The sequence below is a fragment of the Barbus barbus genome (assembly GCF_936440315.1).
Source record: "Barbus barbus genome assembly, chromosome: 41".
Taxonomy (NCBI): domain Eukaryota; kingdom Metazoa; phylum Chordata; class Actinopteri; order Cypriniformes; family Cyprinidae; genus Barbus; species Barbus barbus.
Genome location: NC_136719.1, coordinates 20,179,909 through 20,203,090, shown reverse-complemented (window position 1 = coordinate 20,203,090; position 23,182 = coordinate 20,179,909). Strand labels below are relative to the sequence as shown.

At 38.4% G+C, this 23,182-nt stretch overlaps 1 protein-coding gene across 1 annotated transcript in view; it reads right to left on the bottom strand.

Moving 5' to 3' along the window:
* LOC306861051 (plexin-A1-like) overlaps positions 1-23,182 on the bottom strand; it is a 234,207-nt gene that overhangs the window by 188,609 nt on the left and 22,416 nt on the right. Inside the window, exons 2-3 of the mRNA XM_079403120.1 lie at positions 20,699-22,084; positions 1,319-1,501 (exon numbers count right to left, since the gene is read on the bottom strand). Of these exons, the coding sequence (XP_079259246.1) occupies positions 1,319-1,501; positions 20,699-21,886 (1,371 nt within the window). The 5' untranslated portion in view covers positions 21,887-22,084. The remainder of the gene's footprint in view (positions 1-1,318; positions 1,502-20,698; positions 22,085-23,182) is intronic.

Below are 23,182 nucleotides of genomic sequence, written 5' to 3'. Positions count from 1 at the left end.
ATGAAAAAGAATTATAGTTAGAAGAAATAGAATAGCAGAACTAACAACAGAAAAATAAACGACATATATACAATATACGATAAAACAAAAACGATGACCCTCAGATAGATAGATAGAACAAAATGAATGACAGATGGAAAGAATGACACAGAGTGAACAGACGGAACAAATGTTAGACAGAACAAACAATAGATAAAATTACAGAATCCCATTAACACTTCAGTTACCATAAAGTGTGTTATTTTTTACTTGAATATATAGCATGCAAAAAAGACACCCGATTAGTCAAAAATAATGATTGCGAAAGTAAGAGAAAACACTTGAAAACATCACTTCAAGTAGAACCAAACAATCTTTAATGTCACAGTCTCACAGCCAGTCATGGGGTCTTTGCTTCACAAACATTAACACACACACATACTTGTACAGCTGTCTGCAGCCACTAAGATTTAGGCCCCTGATTATATATTCATACAGATGAATCAATAAGGCCTCGCAGCAACTGGAAGACTAGAGGAATTACAATGAGCCCACGTCAATAGACTACAGCTTTACATTTCATTAGGGCCAGACCCACACTTTAGCACTAAATGAATAGCAATAAAACAGCACCGCCGGCACCAACGCACACCCAAGATCCAGAGCTGGCCCGTCTCATACAGCTCGCCCCTTGAGAGATCAAACATATTTGGCTTTGGCTCTGCAAAGGAACTAGATTGGCTGAGATGGTCGAACTGTGAAAGACACAGGAACTGGAAGTTGGTGAGAGATATGCACATTATAGGTACTCAATTAACTGATGCATGCCATTAACATATGTACATACACCTTTCTAGCTTTCACCTTATTAGGAACCCAGACACACACACTATATTTGCACACGGGCCATTGATTTCTGTCTAATGACACAGGCAGTGCTGTCCGGCTCGGGGGCCGCTACAGGAAGAGCGAGACAGAGGAGAAATGCGATTCCAATGATGGGATATCATTCGACATCCGCTGATCTCCCCTCACCACCCCCGCGTACAGCCTATATCCAGCCAGCGGTTTAGACATCACGCCGGGGTCATATACAAGGACTGAGACAGGATTACTGCATACTTCAGCACAAGCACGTTTGTGTAGAAGTGTGTGTGCATGTGGCTCGTTTTCAAATTCTTGAGAGCAAATGTGTTTGACTAGCAGTAGACTAATACAAACACTTTTATAAAAGTAAAAAAAGACACCATCCCAAAACTTTTACAATCTTCCGCATCAAACCTCAAATTTAACACATACAATCGCTTTACCATAGCCAAAAATGGAGCATGCGACTCACCTTCTTCATCCTGCCGCTACGGGTGCCGGTAAAGGCTACGGTGTGGCCACGATAATTATACGCCGCCACTGACGTCATGCCGTCGTCTTTGTCCAGGAATAAAGGAATCCCTTCAATCGTGGTGGTGCCCCCTAGAGGCTGGTTGAAGTCCTGGCCACAAAAGTTGTCATCTATCTGGAGAGGCTGTGGAGAGAGATAAAAAAGGCAGAGTTATTCGAGTAGTTACTGAGTGGGAGTTGAGGCGATGGAGGCCGATATGGCATTTTCACTCGTCTTAATCTTCTGCAATGCCAATCCATTGCTCGATATTCCTTTGGGTCATTAAAGGGCATATACTGTATTTTCTGTGCTAATGAATCAGCCAGAGGCCCACACTCATACAGATATATCACAAGATGAGTCCCTGCGCTTGTGCCACTCGAAGAACAGTCGGAAAATATAGAGGACCTGAGGGAAAATCATTCTCGGCTCTTTACTCCTTTGTACGGAAAAACTGCTAACACGGACATGGCCAACACCAAATGTCGCACAACAATGCCTCGCAATTCAATGCCTAATGCACACACGATCCCTAATCGCCCCACACAAAGACTACCGTACAATGAACAAAGTGTCCCAGGAGACGTCCTCCTCGCTCTGGTCGACAGACTGGGCTCATTAGCAGAGACAAAAGTGGCCATGACCCCCACTGCCCCGCATTGCTGCCCAACGGTGCCCCTCATTCTTCACCCAGCGAGGGGTGCCACTGCTGCCAAGGATGACCTGTTCCAGGCAGCGGGAAGGATATTCAGGCTCGCAAACACTGTAGCGGACCAGTGCTGTGCTCTACAACACAAGAGAGCATGTCCTTTCCTAAACCCCTGGGGGATGTCGGGACTTGCTCTGGAAATAGAACGAACAGAAGGGGATTGGACAAACAGACCAAGTGCATCCCTAAGGTTAGCGACCGTCTGGGTTACACCGAACCACCATGCACCTACTGTAATTACAGTCGGCCTGCAATCAGGTGCGAGCAGGACTAATCTCCAGAGAGAAAACGTTTGTTGCTCACTGTTCGCAGTTATTGCAGCTAGGTGTTATTCTCCGTTAGATGAGGAAACATTATGTTGGCAGAGTTAATGACGCTGGTAATGGCAGTTAATGCAAGCCAACCAATGATGCTGGAAATACCACTTGCGTTAGCAAAGCTCGAAAAGTGCTGGCAAAGACAAGGTCGTGGGGACAAACTATGCGTAATGGCGTGTACCGAGCGGATGAATCCAGCCTGGATAACGGCAATGGCCCCGGTGAGTCATGGTTGCACAAAATTCAGAACTAAAGAACTGAAATGTCACAGGAAGTTGAACTGAAATGACAGGAAGGGGAATTTACTGAATTGCAATTTAAAGAAATTCAACACAGGTGATCCATCTAACCATCTATCTATCTATCTATCTATCTATCTAACTATCTATTCATCTAATCACCCATCCATCCATCTTTCCATCCATTCATCCATCTGTCTGTTCGTCCCTCTACCCGTTTGCTACCTTCATTCAAGAGGAAATGCAACGTACTGTAGGTATACAGGTATATCACTAAACAACCATATTTAAACACACAGTCAACCTAGAAAAATCACACACACTGCTGAAATATATCCCTTCTATTCAGCATCCCATTCGAGAACTGCGAAAATAACAGGGCAGCCACCCATAGCCAGTGACCGTGACTGGCAACGATGCATATATATCAGAGGTTCTACAGTATGCCTCATGCAGATTTGTTCTTTTTCCCCTGTTTAACTCAAATTACAGCTTCAATTTGGGACAAAAGGAGAGGGAAAGATGACTAAACAAGTGGGAGGAATGTGTCCGGTGCAGAATATTTTCAGTGGGAGGGGAAGGGAGGAGACAGATGTCCTGACCCAAGAAGAAATCTCATCTCTCCCATAAATCTCTAGTTTCGGAGCAGGGCGTTAAAGAGACAGAGACATGTTAACAAGTTAAAGACAGACACCATGCGACCGCAGTTTCATGGGCTGGGCTGGACTGAGACTGTCATCTTCAATATCTGTGGAACGTGAGGGGGATGACAGCTGACATGGAAGGGGGCCGAAATGCCTCTGACAGGCTGGACAGGAAGGAGATGCCTCAGAATCCAGTCAGAGAGTATGAACCTCAAAAACTTAAATCAACCCATCTGTGCTGCTGCCACTGAAGATCAAACTGACCCTACGTGATAAATCACAGCACATTTGCACATTTTCCTCCAACAATTATTCGCATGCTAACAACCAACCTAAAAACTGATTCCCTTCCAACTGCATTATTTACAAATTTTGGAATGCAAGGGAATCTTCAAAACTGAAGATTTCTGAAGATTTATCTCTGATCTTAAATAGTTCACACAAAAATTAAAATGCAATCACAATTTACTCACCCTCATGCTGTTCCAAACCTGTATAACTTTGCTATTCTTCTGAAAAACAAAACATGATTTTTGTTTGAAGAATATCTTTGCCTCTCTGAATGAGGACTGGTGCCGTCAAGCCCCAAAAAATACTATAGAGGTATTATAAAAGTGATTCATTCAACTTGTGCATTATTCCAAGTCTGCTGAAGTTACACAATAGTTTTTATGAGGAACAGGGCGAAATTATTGCTAGATAAAACTACCCTCCAGCGAGAGGTTGACTGCTAAAACTGAGTCAGTGGATTGAACTCAATAACTGGATCAGTCTGATTTGTGAAAGAACCATATGGGTTGGTTTTGTGAACTAGTGCTACTGATTAACTGTAAAGATCTCATTCTAAAAACTATTTATTCACACATCAGACATCATTAATTCTCTTATGAAAATGCTAAGGAGAGCAAAGGTACATACTAGTAAATAATGACTTAAATTTCAGCCTGAATATAGCACAAGAGTCATACAAACTACAATTTATGGTGTTTTATGGTACCTTGTTGTCATTTCGCCTAACAGCTTCATCCCTCATTTACTTTCATTACATGGAGAAGGCCCAGAATATTCAACTAAAAAATTTTACTTTCACAGAAGAAAGTAAGTCGCACAGGTTTGGAACAACATGAGGATGAGTAAATAACAACAGAATGTTCAGTTTTGGGTGAACTATCACTTTAAGTTGCGGTAAATCTGTCTACAGTCTAAAAATATCACTCAACTGCATGGAAGGTTTAAGACAAGGAGGCTGTTGTGTAAATGTATTATCTGATAGAAATTCTTAAGTGAAGCAGACAGAGATATTACCACAATTCTGAGTAATGCCTGATTGATTCAGCTTTGCTGATGACTAAGCACAAACCTCATAGTGTCCTGATTTCAAGTTAGTGACCCAACGCAGACCAGTGGGAAACAGGAATGTGATGCTAACTCACCTCTGTTCTCTCACACACACACACACACACACACACACACACACACACACCTTAGAGAGCAGCTGTAATCCTTGTATCTTATCGCTACACCATCTGATCGATCTCACAGCAGACACGATCCAACTCTCTCCTCTATCAGTCCATCTCTTTCTTTTCCTGCTCTCTCTCCATCCATCCAATGATAGCCTTAGGGATCGATGAGGGAGGCAGGGTTTGACAGAGGGTGATGTGATAGACAGACAATTCTCAAAGGGTTAATCTGGCAGCATGTTTTAGCGATGCCGCAGGCCTGATCCTGTGGGACTGACACCTGATAAACCAGGTATTTTTGGAGAACATACACAGGAGAGATACAGTTTTCAGTCCAGCTAAATACAGTTATGTTCAATCGCAGTTTAGTTATAAAAAAAAAGAGTAAGGGCTGTATTTTATAACCAAATTTAATTTTTTGGTTTTTTTCAGGACTTTTTTTTCAAACACATTTTTAAACCAATAACTATAGTTGCCAAAAAAAGGGATTTGGATTTATTTATTTGTTCATATTCATCCGTTCATCATTCCGTAATTCATTATTACATATAGTCCACATAAATATGAATATATAAAGAATTTAAATTTTATAAATTGTAATATAAGTTGTTTATATATTCACAAGTACATCACTGGGTGTGTGTATGTGTGTGTGTGTGTGTACAACTCTAAAATTATCTTTTTTTTATTTATAATAATTTACAGTTTTAAATTATATTTATTAAATAGCATGTCTAAAAATAACATTCATATATAATATACATTTTAAATACACATTCATATTTAAATATATATACATTCACTACATTTATAATTATCATAGTTTTATAATTAAGTTACAATAATTTAAAGATTATAATGATATTATATTTATAAATGGTATTTACATAATGATATAATATTACATTAGATTTTTTAATATACATTCATATTTTAAAAAATTATAATATGTTTTAGAACTAAATATCAGTTTATAAAAATGTATAAAAAATTTATTTATAATAGAAATACTGTAACATTCGATTGCATTTTTAATACAAATGTATATATATATATAAAAAAATATAAAATATACATTTGTATTAAAAATACAAACCTAAAAATTAACCTATACAAGTATCATAAACTAGATTATATTATACTAGTATCACAAAGAAAGAAATACAGAAAGTATATACCAAAATCAGCACAGAAAAATGCCCAAAAACACTTCTTCCTAACCCTTTTGATTGTCTATAGAGCCACTCATTTATGTTCAACATGAATCCTTTTTGTGTACGCTCAGATATGTACCAAGGTGTCTGTTTTTTGGGTGTGCATGTGCGCGATTGTCCTTAAATGTGTTTGTGTTGATACATGTGTATGTGTACGCTTGTCCTTAAATGTGTTTGTAGATGGCGGAATACATAAATGAAGATAAAGAGAGGCTGCCAAAATTTCTGGACGCATGGCCTAAGAGAAAGAGAGAGAGCGAGAGATGAGTGGAGGGATGGCAGGCTGCCAGCCTCCTGTTTTGATTGGTGACGGTGGAAATGCAGCGGCTCAGCCGTTTGCCCTTCGTTTCCTCCAAACAGCCAATGGAGGCTCTCTAATTGGGTCTTAATGGTGCTCGCGCTAAAGCGAGCCAGAATTCAGGCACTCGCTCCACCGCTCTCGCTCTCTCTGGCATTAACAGCATTAGACAGGAGAACATCACAGATTCCCAAAGCATCTGAGGCTTATCTAAAAATACACGTCATATTAGCATGGCCATCATGAGCTGTCATTCAGCTTTATATAATGGTGTTATTTATAAAGCTGATTCCACTGTGCAATCCTATTGACCCTCAATCTAAAGTTCTTTAGTAGGACTTAATGTCTTTATGTAGGCCGTCTATCCTGTCATTTGATTAAGGAAAATCTGGCATGACGTTCCTGTTGCTCAACTACTAGGGAAACACCAGAGGTCATAGGTCTTGGGTAGATGCTAATGTTCGTTCTAAGAAAATTCAAGTGAACGCACGTTCATCAAATTTTTCGAATTCAAGATTTTACAAAAACTTTTTGTTTTCACTAGTTCACTGTGGTATGACATTATTTATTTACTTACATTTCTGCATATATTCTCCCAATTAATATGAGGTTATAACAATGGTATGTATGAAGGTATTCAGAAGTTTGGGATCAGTAAGAGTTGTTTATATATATATATATATATATATATATATATATATATATATATATATATATATATATATATATATATATATATATATATATATATATATATATCCTTTATGCTAATAAAGGCTGCATATATTTGATCAAAGATACAGTAAAAACAGTAATATTGTGAAGAATTATTGCAAAAATAACATAACTGCTTTTAATTTTCATATTTTAAAAGAAAAAGTAATTTATTCCTTTGATGCGAAGCTGAATTTTCAGCATCATTGCTCCAGTCTTCAGTGTCACATGATCCTTCAGAAATCATTCTAATATGCTCAATAAACATATCTAGTAGTAATATTGAAAACAGTTGTGCTGCCTAATATTTTTGTGGAAACCGTGTTTGTTGTCAACACTCCTGATGAATAGAAACATTATGAAACATTATAAATGTCTTTTATGATAACTTTTGTTCAATTTAAAGCATATTTGCTGAATAAAAGTATTAATTTATTTTTAAAAAATATTACTTTTGAATGCTAGTGTGAGATTCTATATTCTATATAACTGTTTTCAGTTTCTGTCCTGATGGCTCTTCCTGCATGACCTGTAAATATTTACATACACGCTAAACGGTTTATACAGAAATATATAGTCAGACACAAATTCACACCCATAATGCACTCTCACATTCACCTACACTGTCTAGTACATGCTGTGGTCCTGTTGTTTAGGGCTTGTATCCTGTGGCACGGCTGTAAGGCAGAGCAATATATCAGTCTACGCTTTCACCTTTAATCACCTCTGGACTCTCTCTCTCAGTCTCCATTCCTCTTTCACTCCATCCCTTCGTCTGGCTCTAAAAATGCACTTGTGATCTTTATTGTTTGGCTTTATAACGCCTGCACGAGACAGTCATGGAGCGAGATCAGGTGTTCACCGCATGGAGGCACTGGAATATATCAGTGGAAAGTGGACGAGAAGTGTGCACTGCTGATCGGAGCAGATTTTGAATTGAAGGTGTAGATTAAAATACCCTTCAAAATGACATTGTGAAGAACAGGAAAGATATACTCAGCTTTATATTCAGTGTACTCCAACTTAGTCAAACTACACTGCAACCAACTACAAATAACCTGACAAAGACAAACATTTGGGGAAAAAGACCTAAAGACCAGATATGCTCCAGGATCTCATTTACTTGTCTTGCTATAGGCCTATATTTCAAAGATTTGATATCACATACCTTGCAAATTTTGGCAACTCCAGCAACTAGTTCTTTCTCAAAATTGATCCTTGTAGCAGTCTGGTAACTTCTAAGCAAGTCTGTTTCAAACTTGTACAGACCACAATCTCAGAAAATGTGCATAGCAGTGAGCAAATAGGATTGGAACTGCTGATTTCAACCATTTTTGGCTGAGTTCATAATGTAATCCTAGCATACTACTTCCTGCCTACAGTATATATTCAGTATTGATTATAATGAAAAAAAAAGAAGGTTAAATGGTTTAAGCTGTATATAACCACATGGTATCCACAACTAAATAAATAATTTTGCCTAATCTAATTAGAAAATAAATTAAAATAATAAATATTAAAGTAAACTTATAATACATCAAAAATAGTAATATTTAAAAAAAATACATACACGGTGCACATACATATAAATATAAATATTAATTATAATATCACAGTTATATAAGGTATTTACTTCTAGCTATATGGTCACTTTATTTCTCAGTTTCTTTGTTACACATTCCATACTATTACTGTTTTGCATGCAACTAACCCTAAACCAAACCCTAAAGAACATGTTGTTAATTAATATTATTGACTATTTACATTTATAATTATACTTTAACTAGGACGCCTTAAAATAAAGTGTAATGGTGTGTGCATTTAATTATTCACACAAGGAGATTACATACGAAGTCAATGCAAAGATGCGAACAGATGCAAATTCGTGCCAGGCAACGCGATTGCCGCAAACGCACGATACACACAACGCATCTTCCACCCAAGTTGAAAAATTTCAACTCAAGCAGAAAATTTGCATGACACCTTGACATGCAAACCAATCAGCGAAGAGCTTATTAACATGTCTGTTTGTATCAGAAAATGGAGGAGGGCGTTATGCAATGTTTTTTTTTTTTACGCACGAGTGATACAAAAAGCACCTCACGAGTAATCTAGAGGGATAATTTGTATGTGCACGCCAAAAGTGAATCAAAAGTAATTATTTGCAGGAGCAGATTACATACAAAGTCAATGTGAAGACGCAAATTCAACAAAACGTCCGGTTGTAGCAGAAAACGGTTTTCATTGTTTTAATTGTTAAACATCCCGCGAGTAATGCAATGCAAATATTTGCTTTAGCTGTGCACACACCATAACCCTAAATATATATAGTAGGTTAAATCATTTCATTGTGGGATACAATACCCTATGCAATGTGCTTTCTTGCATACTCTATATTTTCCATATGTAATATCTTGTGTGAGTTCTATGTATGCAGAACATACAGTATGCACAGCATGCATTCTGCAGAAATAGAAATACAGCATGATATAATATGCCATTCTGATATTAGTCTTTGTATGCAATATGGATTCAAACGGCTGTGAATGTTTCTTGGGTGTATGCCTTCTGAAGCAGATACTATGCTTCGTACTATGAATAATGATTATTGACAGATAATGATAATGACAGAAAGCTGACTGAAAGAGGCAAGTGCAACTCTGAGCCGCTCACATGTGCTAATGTGTAACGTGTGCACGCTTATGTCATTTAACTAGCAGCAGGCAAAAGCTGTGGGACAGATGTTCATATCTCCTCTCCACTGACCTGACACCACACACGCACCCCAGACACAGCCTGTTCACACTCGCACATACAGATTCCTCAGACCAGCACCACACAACGTAAACACGTCTCCAAGCAGTGCACAGAGGCCTGATTATGAGACTGCCCATGACCTGCGCTCGGCCCCATGGCATCTGGCACAGACAGAACACATATGCACAACACTCTCTCTCTCTGTGTTTCTCCTTCTTTCTCTCTAACACGGAGGTTAAGTGATTATGCATTTCGCTGATCTATAAATCAGCATAAACTTCCAAAAACTGAATGGAAGAGCAAAGGTAGAAAAATGCTTCCAGATGCAAGCAAATTGAAACAGTTTAGTTTTTTAGTTAGTTGGGTGAATCTCAAAACCTGTCAAGAAATTTCCCAGGTCGTATTTCAAATAAATAAAAGAAATGAAATTTTGAGAGAAGAAAAAGTCCATTCAAATATTTTGAATTGTGGCATCATATTTAATGCCAGTTAAACACATATGTAATAAAATATTCTCCATTAAAGTATTGCTTTTTAAATAAAAAAAAAATAATAATTTAAACATTTTTACTGCCTTTGTGTTTGTGTTGAAATATGACCAACGCATATTTTTTCCTGAAATATACCCACTTTGTCTTTATACAATCCCTATTTAGCACCGAGCGCAGTTGATCTACTGTCCTCATACGGTTCAGATTAGGATAACAGAACAAATAGTTTGGCACGGCATCCCTAAATCTGCACTGCTTCTCATGAGAAACAACCTGTAGAGGTTGAATGATTTGCATCCTTGTATGGCAGATCACACGTATGTTTGGCACGCTCAGACGTCAGGACTTTCAGAGCTTCCATTGAAAGCAGCTGGTCCTACTCTTAATGTGCAGGCTAGGAAATGCAATTTAGACCAATTTCTCAACATTACAGACCCACTTCCTGTCTGATCGCTTCCCCTTAAGATTCCAGTGAACCTAAACCTGTGCCGAAACAAACGGGTTAGCGAGTGAGTTTACATTCCACATATATGTGATTGTATCCTGTGTCTCCTGGTTTGTCTGAGGGTTATTAATATTTAAGCATTAAAAGCACAAAGAACAAATAAAACATCTGCTATAATCTGCTGGTTGGAGCTAAACTCTGCAGGACATCGGCACTCTAGGACCAACGTTACCTACCCCTGGACTACACTATATTTTCCTTTAAAATATACATATATAGCCTATAATATAAAACAATGCAGAATGCAGAATGAAATAATTGTAAAACCATAAAATTATATCTCATATAACTAGTAATATTATTCTTCAAAAAAAAAAAAAAACAGATCAACAAAAATTACAATTATGAATGAAAAAAATAAAAGAATAAAACTTAAATGAAAAGGAAGTTACCTAGTAGGATTTATTTATATTTATATATATATATATATATATTTTTTTTTTTTTTTTTTTACATAAGATTCCAGTATAAGCAGTTTATTAAAATCAATAAAAATCCCCATAACTAGTGCTTAGATTTATCTTCTGGTAGAAGGTACTTTACTTAAACAGTAAAATAACCGATTTCTCCCACCGTGTTATTTAACTGCAGCTAAACTCGTATACATAAAACTCTTACCTCATGAATTCTTATTCAAAATTCATAACCTAAAGTCCTACAAACTAAATCAACAGGATTTATTCATTATTCAAACCCACAAATAACAGTAAGATATATTTTACATATAATTTCCTATAATTCCTTATTCACATCTTTTTGCATTTATGCATGCTTTTGATTATTTCATGCATTTTCTTTACACATGCAACTATTACATTTAGTCTAAACAAGCTCTTGACTGTTAACCATATGCTGTGAGTCATACACGCAAGCCTGTTTATGTGTGTGCGTTTCATCATCTCTAAACTCATGAAGCTGATCTGAGGCTTTTAACATTGTTGTCCCAGCAAAAGCATCAGATTATAATCTACATAATCTAAAATTAAGCATCCCATAAACACTAATCCAATTACAGTGCAGACACAGACTTTCTCCCAAGAGCGTGCTGTATTTCCGGCTGAAAACATCTGTGTCGGGAGCTCCGCCGAGCTACGTTCACATACAGCTCCGGAGCAATAAGATCCGAGATATATCTCTGTTGTGCGTGAGTACATGAGAAAGCAATGAGCGATTTCATTAGTTTCCATTCAGCGGCTTCATGGTAGCCATTGGAGGCCCCGCTGGGCACATTCTCCTCCACAACAAGGCCATAACAGGAAAATAACATTGAGCGAATATGGGTCTACTGTTTGACGCCCGTTCAAGAAGCAAGGCTGGAAACGGCACTTCAAGACTCAGCATGAGGCGTCTGTGAGCTTTCAACAGCACTATGCTAAAGAGCCCTGATCAAGCTAACAATGTTTAGCATGCTGTTAAAATGATGCCAATGTATATGCAATGCAAGTTCACACAAAACATAAAAAATGGCCTCTGGTGACCCCTGGAAGATAATACATTGGCACCAATCAGCATTTAAACAACTATCATTACAATTATAAACGTCACTGCATTACAACAAATACCAATTGCAAGTGGCATACGCAAACAAATGATGCTAGAGCTTTACTCAAAACCAATTTTTCTTTGCTTTGAGACATTTTTGCAAATACTTTTAACCAAATAGTCAATTAGCAGAGTAAACACAGGGGTAGATCCTATATTGGACACTGGAAAAACTAAAATTTTAAATTCACTCAAAAAAAAAATCTTCATTTTAAATTATGCATAACTACGGAGCCCCTTAGAGCTCATGGTGGTGGAAAGATTTCGGGGTGGGTGAAAAACATTTGGGCGACTATGAATATCTTTCAAATCTTTTGCGTTCTCTCGCAAAGATGTTTGCGTTCCCTCGCAAAACTTTGTGTTCTCTAAATATTTGCGAGAGAACGCAAAGTTTTGCGAGGGAATGCAAACATCTTTGCGAGAGAACGCAAAGTTTCTCGAGGGAACTCAAAAGTTTTGCGAGAGAACGCAAAAGATTTGAAAAATATTTTTTTCTCCCACCCCGAATTTTTTTCACCCACCCCGAAATCTTTCCACCACCATGAGCTCTAAGGTGCTCTGTACATAACAATATATAGGGTAATTAAAATTAAGATGTTTTAACTTGTTTTAGTTTTCAGCTTTATAAAAGTAAACATGTTTTAGTCGATAAAAAGTTAATATTTTAGTGAATATTTAATTAAGTATATTATGAATGCCATTTCAAATAGAAATTGCCATTGTTTGATATTTATTCAAGCAAAAACATTCATATATTTTAATGCATGGCTGGGTTCTGAGGGCTACCACGGGCCAAAAAAAAAAAAAAGTTCTGGGTGACTGAAATTATTCATGACTTAAATATTTGCTATGAAAACTACTAAACAAAAATATTTCAAATACATTCAGAATAATATTCTTCAGGTTTATACATTTAACATAACTATGCGTATAGAGGAAACGCATTCATATTTTAAAAGGAATTATATTTTAATATTTGAAAAATATATATTTTACAGATTATATTATAATTATATAATCTGTAAAATATATATTTTACAGATTATATTATAATTATATATACAGTACAGTATCAATATAAAGCCGATTTACTAATAATGACACTTCACTGTATGAATGGATTTTGATAGCTACCTTTATATTTCATAAAGAGGTCACATAATATACAGAAGGGGTCCTTGGCATCAAAAAGTTGGAAAAACCCTGGCTTGGTTTAAGAGTCCAAATATGTTTTATCGCTGTGACTGCTGCAGTTATGGATCAGATCTAGCTGCTAAGCGTGCGTTAGTGGCAAAATGGAAATAATAAACAATCTGTTTGGTAGAAAATATCAATGAAAGAATCAAATTGGCTCATTTGCTAAATGTACTGTATCATGGTTATCAGCGAATGTCTCCCAGGAGCAATATCAGGGCTTTAAATGTCCGACATCAGATGAAGGTACTTGACTTACAAACATTGTCTATTGAAACACACAATCAACGAAGCCTTTAGAACACACCATAATAAAACAAACCATGTCTTTCTCACTCACATGAACAAAGAGCACAGTCATTTTGGCATTTTAAGCTGTAACTGTTGGTTTCCATTAACGAGAAGCATTTTTTCTGTCTAGCTACACTGGATCCACCCCCTAAAAACACAAATTGCATGGTTGTGACAGCGCACATAAGGGACATCCAATCCTCATTATGCACCCAAAACATTTAATGTTTTCCTGGAACCTCTGACCTCAGCGTCCAGTAATGCTCCATCTAATCATACACCCCCTCATTATATTTGGACTCAAAATGCCTGCTAGAAACATCTCAGACAACAGCTAGCTTCAAGATGGGGGGGGGGGGGACAGCAACAAAAAAACATAATAATAAAGTTCTAAAAGCCACCATGACCTCTTCTGAGTGTCACAAAACTCCCATTGGCTCTCCAGCTTGGGTCGAGGTGCCAGGAATGAGGAATAGCTTTGTCCTTTCAAAAATGGTTCACTATCTTTCTTTCCAGGTCATGCTACTTATGCTCTGAAATTTGCTTACCAAAAGTGGCTGGCTATAAATCATAATGATTTAGCAAGAATTCATCGGTAGAAATCACAAGATTATGGCTGAGCATTATTTACTGCAAAATATCAAGATGAATTGACGTTCTCTAGCCCTGCTGAAAAGACCTGTGAACATGTTGTTGCCAAGGACTGCGTGTGATGTTCCTAGAACAACATTCTAGTCAAATGGTCTCAAATCTTACTGTAACCTACACCAAAAAAAATTGAGCAGTGCTAAATTAATAAGAATTCTGCTTAAGCTTAAATCCAAACTCATTGGTTGGTAGGAATGTTGTTCCACAACCAACAAGGAAGCTGATCCAAAAGCATGTCAGACTTGGTCAAACCACCAGTAAGCGTTAATGTTCAGACTTCTTAAGTAACTAAATCAGCCAAACTTGGGATTAAGGTTCTCTGACAGTGCAAGGACCAGTAAATGTGATCTTGTCAAGTATGAGTTGATCCTGGATCAAAATCATATGCCATCCTATCCCAAACTTACTATTACAAATAGAGGGCAATGGCTAACTTGTAAGTTGTTCAAACCTCAAACTATAGTTTGACAATAAAATATGTTTGGTGGTTAGGAATGTTACTCAAGAACATCCTTTAATTATGTCTAGAAAATGATTTAGAAAATTGGCTGTTAAAGAAGCCATAAATGAGACAAATGAATCTCTAATTAAAACAAACATTCTAATGAAAAATTTGATAATTAGACTGAATTTGAACATTTTAGTAAAATTGCAACAACAAAAAAAGATTACAGTAAATCTAACAACTTTATTAAAAATTACTCTTAAAAATTTAATAAAAAATTAATGAATGACACGAAATAATGAATTAATGTAAAAGATATTTAGTAGCACTTTACTTGAATATATAACGCAAAAAGTATCTTTAATGCACTGTCTTGTAATATACCTTATAATGCTTATGTATGTTCTGATGAATAATTGTAAGCACAGCTATAACACGTTATATTTATTAATTGTTACACATTTAGAAAGTTTAATTCATCTAAACACATGACAAACAACAAATTTCAGGCATAACCAATCTGCAAATATTATAGTGCTTTTTAACTCTGGTTACAACTTTTTTATAAAAAATATATAATGCATTGCAATGTTTATATGTTTATCTTTATAATGCTTTAAAATAAAATAAAGTATTAAATTGTTCTTGACACATATAATTTATGATTTAATGATTTGTCATTTGGTGTGTGTACCAAAAACGAAGCGAATATCCGCATGGCGTCACCCAGTTTGCGTCTATTCGCGTCTTTGCATTGACTTTGTATGTATTTTACTCACGCAAATAATTATATCCGCTTTTGGTGTGCACACACCTTAAATGTTCATGGCAAGTGTCCCCACTTATAGTGTGTGCACCCCAAAAGCAAATTTAATTATTTCCACGAGTAGATTTCACACAAAGTCAACGCAAAGACATGAATAACACGAACTGGGCGACGCGTTTGCTGCCAATGTGCGATTTTTGCCTCAATTTCAACTTGAGAGGAAAATTTGCATGATGTGTTGTTGCACAAGCCAATCAGTGAAGAGCTTATTGACATGTTTGGTTTGACATGTCCGGTTGTATCAGAAAATGTTTTTTATTTTTATTGTAGTACTTCCTTGGTCAAACAACATCAACAGAAAAAGTGATGGCTGACCATCTTAACAGAACCAAACCAGAACTAACCAGCCTGCAAATGCATGCTGGTTAAATCTAAGCAGGTCTTTTCAGCAGGGAAGGTATAAATGGCTTTTCCCAGCTTGTGTATGCGGATGTTTTTAAGCCTTTGTGGAATATGAAATAGAATGATGTTCTCTGGATCCATCCCATTGCCCACCACCACAGGAAACAACAAATACAGCTGCATGCGCAGCCTGGCAAATAGCGCACCGCACACAAGCGCACACCCACAAACACACACTGCGCGCTTGATCACAACCACCTACCATCCCACACACACTCTCTACGCGGGTCCCACACAAACACACATCAATAAATAATTACACCGACAATTAGATGGGGAGCACTCCAAGCCTAACCTGTTAAGAGATTTGCAACCTACACACATAGTCGCCATCTGAAAGGCTGGTGAGGAGGAGTCATTTTTCTTACTACACAGTTAACTGGCTGACTTATTGATTTAAAATTACCATCACAGAGAGATCATACAGTTGTCTACGCTTATTTGGCTGCTCTCAAGGCCTTGTTTGATCTGAATAGCTTATGTTAAAGGAACAAAGGAGCGGGAAATGCAAATTTTGCATTCACAATGCTACCATCCACACAGGGAGGCACTGATACAATACTATAGCACAGAATAAAGTGATCATGGATTTATACTCAATAAAACAGTAAACCAGTACTTTTTGGTTGCTTCTTCACAGTAGTGTTAAATAAAGAAAATAAGTGTATATATAAGAATGACAATTTATGTGTGTATGAAAATGTATATATAAGAATAAGTATCAAATTAAATAAATTAGATAAACATAAGTAGTGACTAAATAATTAGATAAACAAATAATTAGATAAATTGTTTAAATAGATAAAATGATCATTAAAATAAATGAATACCCTATGCCCAAACTATGCTCACTGAAAGAGTAATTCAGAATCTTACAACTGGGCCTATATCGTATCAGCAAATACTAGAAAGTATCAGTACTCATTCTTGGTCTCTGAAAATGAAAAATGGTATTGGAGCACCCATTTGGAAAGAACAGATATTGACAGTCAATTTTCCTTCTTTGTTTCCCCTTTAAGGAAGGAAAATCTACAGAGGATTCCCTTAATCTCAAACCTGTGTTCCAGAGCACAATAAATAAGACTATGGAAAAACGATTAGCCCCAAGGCTATTGAGGTGGATATAGTTTCATCTATATGATTTTTCAATATTCAGTCATCTCTGATCAATACCCTACAGGGAAGGAGGCACAGATGGGAAGCCATTAAAATGTAATCCAGTACAATATCTTTTTTGCCTGTCCGTGAAGAGCTCCCGCATGGGCTTGTTCTCTCATTTCCTTGAGCAAGTCAAAAAGAACTCAAGTGAACACCAACAGCAAGCAAATTATATTCAATGTCATGTTTAAATCACAAAGTCTTTCATAGGGGAAGTTTTCAATAGCATCGGAGATTAAAAGACAAGACAGAAAATCTTTCCGCCTTCAGTCTGAGGGAAAAACAGAACCAACACAAGAAGGATAACTGCTAGCAATCAAAATCACCAGGCAAGTGATCGACTGAGATAAGTGATAATGTAATTATGCAAAGGAGTGAAGGGTGAGGAGTCAGTCCTGGCGTATTTTCCTTCATCAGTTAAACAACAATTTGTCTCCCAAAGTCACACACAAAATCAGCTAAAAGTCGTTCAATAATGACGCCATGTTTTTCCCGAGAGAGTGATTTGCACTCTGTTTTCAAGTACGGAAGTGACGAGTGTATATTGTTGTTTGTTGTTATTGTGTGCAGTTGTTGTGCTCATTAATATCACCTGTGGACAGACTGAAAAACTCATTAGCAATGCTAATGTTTTTGTTCTGCCCCCCCTCCCCTCCTTTGTTTTTATTTTTTTGTTTTTTTAAAAGGCACAATTCAGATGGTTAGAAACAAGCTTGCATCTGGCACAGAAGGTGACCTGGAACTTTTAAAAGTTCCTGTGTTGTTACAGCCACCATAAATTCGGAAGATTTGGAGGAGAGTCTGGTGCGCAAGCCGCATGTAAATAGACGGAGAGACGCCACCATCCAGCAGAATAATGTCTATATCCTGTAGATCAATAGGTTTGAAAATAAAAGAAAGACTCACATCAGCATCTGAATAGGGCACTTTGGCAGCAAAGTACAAATTCAGTCTTCAGCTTCCAAATGCACGGTGCCTCAAAATGCTGCATCATAATGCTGTATTGAATCATATTAGAGGCCCTTGCTGTGTATGAACAAAAGTGTCCATTATAGACGTCAGTTATTTTTTAAAGAAAAGGCCAATGAAATTAATTACAGTGAAAAAGTACTACTACCAACCTGGATAAGAAGCAGAATAGAGAAGTCTGTGCGTAATTATTATTTGACTCTGCTGATGTGTCTTTGATGGATTGCAACACAGTGTCGCAGATGGTAATCAAGCACCATCATGTACGGTTTCTCATTTACATATATGCATAGCTTTACCATGAGCAACGGGACAGGTGGGCAGAAGAAAGACGTCAAAAGCGCTTACTGTCTGTCTGTCGGATCGCACACATCTCGTCGCTTTTCCCGCTCCAGTCGGCTTTCCGTCTGTCTGCACGTGTGTCTCCCCCCAAAGCCTTCTGAATTATGAAAGTGTGCTTTGTGATTGGAAAATGACAACATTAATTGCTTGTAAGCAGAGCGCGGAGGCAGAGGGATTTTTGATCATGCGCTGATTGTGATGGGCTATAAATGAATAACACAAGGTGAGTGAGGGTGAATTATTCATAAGCTGGAAGCTCCTTGCCGGTGGAGGACCCTCAGAGCGTTATCTTTTCATCCAATTCAGCCAGCCGTGCCGCCATCATTACCAAGGCAGATTGCTCCAGGCCCGTTATTATAATGGCAGCAGTTATTATCGTTAATGCCACTGTCAGTTATTCGCCGACGGAGTCTACCACTGTGGCCGTTATCATCAAAATCTGCATTAGATCATATGGTTTACACTACCCAGAATGCACTATAAAGACAACTGTTAAGATTGTGAACAAGGCAAAGTAAGGCCTAAAACATTTCACACAATAAACAAAAACGTAATTTCAAACGTGCCCGAAGCCAAGTATGTGTTGCATTTTCAGCAAGCATTAGATTAGTAGTAGTCTTATAGACTATTTTTGTGGCAGAGCAACAGGGGATAGTTAACCCAGAAATATAATTTACTGTCATTATCATGAAGTTTCAAACATGTATGCATTGCTTTCTTCTGTAGGACACAAAAGATATCTTCACACAATGACAGTCAATGGGGTCTAATGTTGTTATTCTACAAAATATCTTTTCATGTTCCACAAAAGAAAGAAATGTGTTGGTATCTCTATTTTCTTTATGAATTTTCCAGCAATTTTCTTAACGAAAAGCACAATTTTAATGAATAAAATTACTTAGTATACGATGAGTCATTTTAAAAAAATAAAAGAAAAAAAGATAACATAAGGTCTCAATCAAACCTGCTTTTGAAAGAGAGTCTATGACAGCTGAATAACAGCAGGTCTCTCTAACTGTGATATGTAGTCTGATAAGTGTTTACAATTCAGCATATGATGGATGGTAAAATGAATTACTGTCTAGTTTGAATTTTAGAGCTTTGATGTATGTGCCACTAAACGTTTGATCAGATCACATATTGCCGTTACAAACTGAAGCGAATATTACTTTTTCTCATTTGAGGCATTTAATAAAAGTTGTCAGAGAAATGTAATAATTCATAAACCACTAGTGTTATGACAAAATACTGAAGATGAGGTGTCATGGCATAAGAATTGTGAAACAATAACTACATCACTGAAACTGCATCATAATATATCATAATACTACATGAGAAGCAACGTCGGCACACTTTCTCGATCCTTATCTGCCTCCCTTCCCTTCATCTTCCTTTCTTTCATAATCACCAGCTCCATCCTTCTATTTTTTATTACTCTCACAAGTCTCTGACTCGCTCCATCAGCCAAAATGTGTTTCCTCTTGTATGTCTGAGTACAGTCGAATCACCCAGGAACATGCTGCACATATAATAGAAGGGAGGATTTGGGCTGTTCTCTGAGAATAATCCCCTCATTCTGTGCTAGAGCATTGTGTTCAGTGTAGAACTGCCGGCTTGGCTACTTCCTACGATAGCCAATGTAGAGAGCACAGCTAAGAACGCTGTTGATCAGCAAGTAAACTATGCGCCTGCACACTAGCCTCTCTGTAGCTGTCCACATTGTTCTGACACCAGAATGAAGGTCCCAAGAGGACTTGGGCAACAAAGACAGGACAACTTTAAGAGTTTAAATCAATTATCACTTGAGGAAATGGACACATGATGCAAGAGAGTGACAGGGCACTAATCCCATGGACTGAGCTAATGAAGTGGCTAGGCTAGTTAATCTGACTTGAGAATGGAGGTTTCCCTGTTAAACAACAGTGAGATTCTCAGGGCCTGCATCCATGCACACGGGCAAGATATTCCCAACTGCTTTACCGCACCATTGATCTGGAAATAACATGTGTTCTATAATGAATTGATTGAATGCTACAATACCTATCAACACTGAAACTGTGTTGAGGGACTTAAGGTACTTTCATCCATTTGCAAACAAGTCAGAACTAAACTCAACTGTGCACCTGGTATCTTGCTTGTTAATATAACAATATAGTTAGTGAGTGTGACTTACTGAGTTGATGCAGTTCAGTTCCTTGTTGAGGAGCCAGGGCAGGGATAGTTTTCCTTCCCCCCGGTAGCAGGATTGGATTCTCTCCTTAATCTTTTCCTTGATTTTTCGCAGTGTGAACAGGCACATGGCTGATTCTTTCGGTGGCTTGGCCCGGTTCTTTTGGCCCTGAGCAAAAACAGTAAACAGCACCTCTTCCTGTTCAGAGATGCCCAATGATCGCGCCAGCTTGGCACCGGGCCGACTGAGGTAGGCGTCTTGAACCAATCGGTATTCCACACCATCCTTGGTACAGCCAATAGGAAACTCCACGTAGGAGTAGAACTTGGGGTCATCCACACAGAGGCGGACAATCTTGGAGGTGAAGAACTGTTCACCACTGGCATCCGGCGAGGTGAGCTGGGTGTCCAGCTGGAGAGTTAGGTAGTAGATGAACTGCTCGCTGCTAAAGCCATAGACGTAGTAGATGTCAAAAGTAGGGAACTTGGAAAGGGTGTCGGATGGAATCTTGAGCTGTGAGGAGACAAACTCATCCTGATAGACAAAGCTGAACATTTCAGCATTCTCCTCATTAGCCATCAGCTTTCGACTGGAGAGAGTTGGGAAGTACTCAGATTTTCCTTCGATGGGTGTACCTACGAACAATTTGCCGCTGTCTTCACCTTGGGTTCCACTAATAACCACTCCTGACATAGTGCTCGCCTCGGACACACTTGAAAGGTAGTGCTCCTTGCGGTGATGCGGCTCACCAAGTTTGAAGAGGTCATCCAGTCGGAGGAACTGGCATATACCCTGTGAGGTGCTTCCACACGCAATGAGCCTGTTCTGTCCTGAATCCAGAAGCAACAGCTTGTTGACATTGCTAGTCTGTGATAGTTCGTGAGGACAAGACTGAACACCAGGTGGTGGGTAACATTTCTCATTATCCACCACAGGACCGGTAACATGGTTTCGGAGCTTGGTCAGGTTGCTGGAGAGCTTGTAGATCCAATTGACAGCACCGACGTAGACTTCACCCGTTTTGTTATGGACAACCAAATGCGTAAGCCCTCCCTCTGGTGGGGTAAAGGTCCGGAAGGAAGAGAGGTTAACCTCGAGCCCCCCATGTTGAGGGAGAAACAAGAGGAAGAAAAGGAGGAGGAATGCCTCGCGAAGAGAGGCGGGAAGGGGCCTCCTCCCATACGGCAGCATTTTGATTATCTTTCTGAGAGGAAGCGGTAGGCCAGGTGATCTGTTCACCTTTGTGATTCTGGGCCTGGAAAAAACCTGGACAGCGTCTGTCAGTCTACGGTGAGGAGAGCGACTTATTGAGCCAGTGTCCTCTCTGCTCTCTCTCTCGGCACGGAGCTGTCGTCTACACCATCATCTGCAGTGCCATGGCCGCTAGCCCTGCAAGGGTAGGAAAACACATCATGAGTGTTGGAGAAAAACAGAATAGAACATTGTCTATTGATTCGACTGGAGTTTAACAGTTCTGCCTGCCCAAGAGAAAAAGAGCTCATAATACATAAACATAAATATCTTACAGTGGGGCCCTGGGTGGAATCCTATACAACATTTAATGAGTGTGTCAAACTTGCAGACAGCAGTGCACTCCACAAACTCCACACTGAGAACTCGTCTGATAGACCTGCTGTGCCCCTGAATATTTCACACAGTCTGTGCCAACTCAGCTGGCACAAAAAGGAAAGACAATAGAGCAGGAGAGAGTAGATGAGAAGGAGGAAAAAGTCAGCGATGCCATAACCGTAGACTAGTTTACCAATTCACCTTGAAGAATGCCATAAGTTCAGAAGCGTCAGCAATAAACGTTCTCATTTCCTCTCGCTTGCTCAGAGAAGCCGTTCAAGTTGACCTCGCATAAAACAAAAGCACTTTCCTTCAACCTCGGGTTTTAAAATACCACAGTACAGACAACATGCCCTCAACCACAGGGCTGCGGAAAGAGAGACAATCCATCAAATTTGTTCTAATTGAAAGTCTAATGACATTCATGTGATCATGGGCGATGAAGAGGAGCTCTGGGTGTCCAGCTGCATCCTTAGAGTGCAAAGCCACTTAAACAAGGGCAATCTCAGGCCTCTCATCTAGCTAGCAGCAGGGACTGTCTGCTGCTGTGACCTTCTCCAGTGTTCAAAACAGAAGCATCATTGTATCTCAGATGACATTTATCTCACTTCACAAGACTATTGAGCGAGGAGACTGCCTCTGGGTCTCATTCACCGCTTGGTGCTGTGAGCCATACTGTGGGCTGACTGTCATGCACAAACTACGAAACAACTGTGCGAGAGAGCAGATGCATATACACATACATCAACACATCATATACTGAACTAGATAGCCTACATGATACACCTCATCTGAGTAGGGGAGAAATGTATTCATTCAAACATTCATTTTTGTTGACCATGCGAAAAATGGCAAAACACAGTACGTTTTTGTATCATACTTTAGTCAATAGTATTTATTGATTAAAACTATTGTCAT